The sequence below is a fragment of the Colias philodice genome, chromosome 3 (genome assembly GCF_061535455.1).
Source record: "Colias philodice isolate Cphi_HAF_F1 chromosome 3, ilColPhil1 Martin Lab GWU primary, whole genome shotgun sequence".
Taxonomy (NCBI): Eukaryota; Metazoa; Arthropoda; class Insecta; order Lepidoptera; family Pieridae; genus Colias; species Colias philodice.
Window position 1 is genome coordinate 5615368 of NC_143088.1, and position 6000 is coordinate 5621367.

Here is a 6000-nt window from a genome sequence, read left to right on the forward strand (position 1 = left end):
ACATAAATAATACCTTTGTATTTAGTTCCAGCTGTAAAAAGCGCAATGGTAACGAGATTTCCTTGCATGAATATTTTATTAAGACACAATGTATTGATAATATTGCTTTTAGCAGGTTTCATTTACATGATATTTTTGCTGACATTTTGTTTGGTGTGCTAACTTCTAGATTTGTTGACTTCTACTAACTTCTAGATTTGTTGACTTCGCGTACTAATATTCTTACTGTGTTTTATTTTTCAAATAGAATAGCTTACTACGAAGTTTAAAATTGTATCTTTATTAAAATGTTCTTTTTCTCTCTCGACAGATGTTCAAGACGAACACATCTGATCGCCCGCAAGGCAACCTTCAATTATCATGTGACTTTAAATGTAATATGTAGCTATTTGTAAATTATTGTTAAAACTATTAAAATTATAGTAGAAAATTGTTTTATGAAATCAATTATCTAATAATAAGAAATAAAGTGTTCTTATATAATTAGACGACTGGTTATGCGTTAGATGTACCTATTTATCGTATGATTTTAGTTTAATAGAATACATATTTATACCTGTTGTAATATAATTTCATTTTATTTTTGCACAAAATGATACTGTAATTAATTTTAGTCATAAAACCGGCTGTTGGTCATTTATGGTATTAATTGTATAATATCAATTCATTTTTTTACGTACGTTTAGAGTTGTTACACAAATCTTAAAATGTGTTTATGATCAACCTTCTTACTAATACTAAATTAATAAATATAACGAAATACTACTTGCCATTTAAATAAGATATAATCAGTTCAAAAACATTATATTTACTGTTATCACCTACCTTAGATTTGAAATACATTCAAAGTTGAGATAAGGATGTTTTTTTATATAACATATCACACGAAGTACGTGTTATCAAATACAAATTAAATATAAATTGTTAAAACCTATTACTTTCAGAAACATTTATGGCTCTGTTCCAGTGATATCGGATGCCAAAGGAATGACGAAACTATAGTGTAAATAATAGAGTAATAAGAAATAAATATTCTTGAATTCCTTTTTATTGAGTAGATTTAGTGTGAAGCGTGAACCCACAAATCAAACTACTTAGATGTTTAAATTAATGAAACTGTTAAAAGCACTGCCAATTAATACATTATAGTATTGAATTTAAGGAACAACATTAGATCTAGATACCAATTAATTATTATTTTTAAATCTTTCTCTTTTGTTATAATCGCAAAAGGAAATCGATTCTAGATAATTTAGGCTCAAATTATGCATTCATAAATGAAGCTCACTCGTGCATTTTTTTATACTTACGTGATTTTCAAAGCTTTACAAAGTAGTAATTTAGCTTTTAATACATAATTTTAATTTCTTACTATAGGTTCCAATCTAAAAAAATCGCCTTTATATTACTAAATAGTTTCTTTTACACTTATCTATTTGCATAAATAATCCAACATTCACGTTTCGTGACCTAATTGTTTTATTATCGTAAAAACACTGTAAATTGTTAGAAAAAACCTAATTACAATATAAACATATTATTTTATGTATGGTAGGTATTCTGATGGTGACATTTGTACTTGTTGAGTTGTTAACCATACGAGAATCTGGATTAAAATAAACTAAAAGATTGCTCAACGAAGTAGCATTATGTTCAATATATTAAATGAACTTTAAGCTCGCTTGTTACGTAGAACCACCTATTGAAGATAATATTATTTCAAGCGAGCCTAAAACTGCGAATAAGTATTGTAATTTGCTGTTAGAACAAAGTTGTCAGAAAACATAATATATCAGCATATTATAAATATTCTGGATACACCCAATAACAAAGATAATTTGAGTATAAGCAAATATTTAGTACAGAATAATCCTATAAATAAACCAACCCACAGTATAATCATATTATCACAAATAGTAGTGTGATTCCACTGAGCTTTTCTTGGAAATCGGAAAAACCAAATCTCTTTTGGCCGATGTTCAAATCCACATTCGTTACCGAAAAAAGAAACATTACATTTCAAATGCTCTATTCCTCTACGTGGCTTCTTTTTAATGTATTTACAGTTTATCTATACATGTATTATAATGTAATTGTACCTTACCCTATAATTACGTTCAACAACTTTACTTTTAATGAATATGTAATTGTTTAACATTAAGATATCTACGAATTGAACACATGATGAAATCATTACTATTATTATGGCACGAAATGAAATGGAGAATATGAAACTGCGTTTTATTCTTATACCTACTTACTTTTACTACTACAAAAATATTCGAAAATATGAAATTATTTAATTAATTTTTTATTTATAAAATCGTTTCGAAAACAATTGCTGCTGTTACCACCAATCATTATTTTATTTATAAGTCATAGATTTGACTGCATTGAATGAAAGCTTTAAGTATTATTTAGTTCATATATTTTATTTTTTATTGATGTTGATAATTCAAATTTTATAGATATGTTATATTGTGCGGAGACAAATTACATCCCCATACCATTACCCATATATTTGGATATCCTTGTTTACAAACGAAAAACATGTTTACGTTTAACACTGAAGCGAACGTAGCGTGAACAAAGCTCATGTAATTTGTCTCTAAGGGATTAGTTAGGATTGAATTTCGTTAAAAAAGTAGTACGATAAGTTATATTTTAAAATGTTATTATTTGATGTAGAGTTGTATTATTACATTCGTGTCTTAGATACCCTTAATGCTTGAATAATAAATATTTTATTTTGTTTGTTTTACATTTTCTAAAAGTGATCACTGTGTAAATAAAGGCTCATGAATGATCTCAATGTAAAACTTCTTTTATTTTACCCTAACCCTTTGAAAATTTTTCCTACTACAAATCCAGATATGATCCTTTGGTTATTGTATGCTAAGATTCTGTCCTCTTATCTCACTTTGACTCAGGCTCACCTAGAAAATAGCCTTTGTCCATCCCCACAATATAAGCTCCTCGTCAAGTTGCAGAAAGATTGGTTGCGATCTGGTTTATGCCGTTTAAAAAAAATTATGAGAATTAGGATTGCACTTAAGTACATCGCAAATGGATATTTTTTTGTTTAAATACGAAAATTGTATTTTGACCTCTCTCAGCTCTTCATATCGATTTATTTCAATTCCATTATATACAAATCCAAAATAGTACCAAGAATAAGCCTAAACAAGCCTATAAAATTCTCATGTCACAATGTTAGTTAACATACTTCTCCGAAGCGTTGGACCGATTTTCGTAAAAAAAATTATGCCTATTGTGTAGGTCTGAGAATCGGCCAACATCTGTTTTCAATTTTCATACCTCTAAGTGAAAAGAGTATGACAGAACAACGTTTACCGGGACAACTAGTTTATAATATCTAAACCTTTATTTTAACCCGAAACCGACATCATAGAGACAACGTTATACACCTTTTCATGTATGACAACGGCCTAATTTTTAATTCCTAAATAACATCACATTATAGTGAATTCAATTATGCATTCTACGTAAATGACATCCATTCACACCGCTTCAAAGCGCTTCATATAAAGTATGCAGCGAGCTTTGCTTAAATTTAGTTCACTCCAGGAATACATAAAGTAAACTGAGAATATACTAAACCACTAAGGCGCTTTTGTTTCTATGCCCGGCTCTTTCATATACCTACAACTTATTTTACACATTCTAAAAAGAATGAAGTGGAAATATTAAAAACGCGTAGTGTAAGAGCTAATAAAAATTTATAAAATGTTCACTTGTGGCTGGTATAGTCTTAAAATGTGCTTGTGGGAAATGCCTTTACTCCAGCTACCACACTCAGAGTTACTGCAAACATTGTTTGCAATATTAATTATGCTATTTAGGAGTTCGTTTATTAAGGAATCAAAAAGAAGATCCAAATAAATTGCAGACTGTAATTGACAATAAAGTCCAATGTTATCGTAGAATTCTTCATCCTTCGTTCGCCCGTTCCAAATAAGCAATTACTCAAGAATCTTACAAAATATATTTAAATTATTGTTCATAATAATTGTTCATCCTCAACTTTTAGCCCGAAGCTAAATCCATAAAGTATTCACTCTACTTTCCAATAATCTTTATCTACATCGAGAAAATTTATTCAAGCGCTAACTGTTATATTATTCTGAAAATATAACAGTACTGTAGCGCCCTGTATATGTATAACACTTAGGTATAACATTACATTTGAAATTCTCTATGTCAATGCAACATTGACACAGAGTTTAAGGTTTTTTTTTGATTTCATTAGAAAAAAAGCACGTACAAAACAAATGAATGTTGTACCCTACCAAGGGTAGCAAGTTATATCGTTAATACTGCAAAGGGTAAGGTGGTGACCGCAGACACCTCGCGCATATCAATTAGTAAAAGCGAGGCTACACGTTGATAGCCAAGTTAAAAACATTTTTGCGTAACAACAGTTGTACTGAAGCTAATTAAAAAGTAACGGTTAAACGAGATAAAAAAGTTAACTGAAACGAGGATGCTTCCTGATTTTGTCAGTGAGAAATGTTTTATCGTTATATTTTGTGAAAAAATTCCGCGTATTTCAATTTTTGACAGAATGTTGTTTGGAATATTTATCGCTTATAAAAATTTTAGGCACTAAAATACAATAGTAGATTAATGTGTCTTCTATTCTTAATATTATACTGCTTTTATAGTCCCTTATTTAGCGGATCCGCCCGTTACAGCACCGCCCACGCAAGAGGTCTTGACAATTGAGCCAGGGGACAGACTCTGACTCGCAGAAGACTGAGAACTTAATTCTCTGAAGAATTTCAAAGAAAAGCAAACAATTCCATCATTATACTGAAACGGTCTTGTTCTAATCGTATTGCGAAGGACTCCCGCCTCCTGATAGAATTTTTTTCAATAATTTTAACTTTTTCAAATACGTATTTGCAAATTTCTATACAAATAAAATTTGTAACTTTATTCTCAATAAAATATATCATTTAAACACTCAGCCTATGCACATATCATATACATCCATTGTTAAATAAATATTAAATACCATACCATATAATGTTATATCAAATAATGAATACCACTCGTCTATTACAATATAGTAACCTTAAGGAGGTTAACTCGAGTGTTTACCAAAACAAGCCCTACTCAATTATATACTTTAGAGACTAGAGATTGGGACAAGTCGTGTAAGCGGTACTTCACAAAGTGTTCATTAGTTGTAAGTTTAGACTTTGGTACGTCACGGTAAAATTGAGTTAGGGAATATTAAATCTATATCAGCTCTAAAGCTTTTATCAAGAGGTGGCTTCCAAGATTTTCAGGCGAAGGCAAAAAGGTTCCTGAACCGTTTGTATGCTTTATGCCTTCGTTAATCACCTTGCAGCAAAGAGAAAGTGCTTTGAGTCAGACGGTTTTAACCGTTTATTTCCTTGAAAGACATAGAATTCTAGGATAGCTAAGATTAGCGCCAGCTCTAAAACATATACGAAATAAATGTGAATAATTCCTTATTGTGTCCTAAAGATAAAGAAGACACCTTAAATGAAAGTACAACACTACTTAATAGCAATTAATATTCAATAATACTAAGCGTTAATCATGAAATTAATTACCGAGATGACGTACAACAAACAGTATTGAATAAAAACATTTTGAAGGAAGTACCTAATTCTTATAAAAAATTCCTAACAACGTTTAATTTTACAGGTATCGTTAAGACGGGGAAAGCTTCACAGAATTAAGGATATAAATTTAATTTCGTTGAATATTCATCTCACTACTGCCAAAGCTTCCTGCACTAATTCCAAGCGAAATCTAATTCTCATCTTGTTATAATATTTTGCAATTCAATTTGCTTTTCATCTGCCTAATGGACATGATAATAATCCAATTATGAATTTAGGCATTTCATTCTTACGAATGGAAACGTTTGTAATCGCCGAGATTTTTTAGAGGCTTTTTTCAGCTCATGTTTATCCATACTAATATTATAGTTGCGAAAGTAAC

The 6000-nt window shown here is 30.0% G+C and overlaps 1 protein-coding gene across 1 annotated transcript in view; it reads left to right on the forward strand.

Annotated features, from left to right (window-relative positions):
- GABA-B-R1 (gamma-aminobutyric acid type B receptor subunit 1) overlaps positions 1–2800 on the forward strand; it is a 97955-nt gene extending 95155 nt beyond the window's left edge. Inside the window, exon 16 of the mRNA XM_089714311.1 lies at positions 311–2800. Coding sequence (XP_089570437.1) covers positions 311–333 — 23 coding nt within the window. The 3' untranslated portion in view covers positions 334–2800. The remainder of the gene's footprint in view (positions 1–310) is intronic.
- The last annotated feature ends 3200 nt before the right edge of the window (positions 2801–6000 follow it).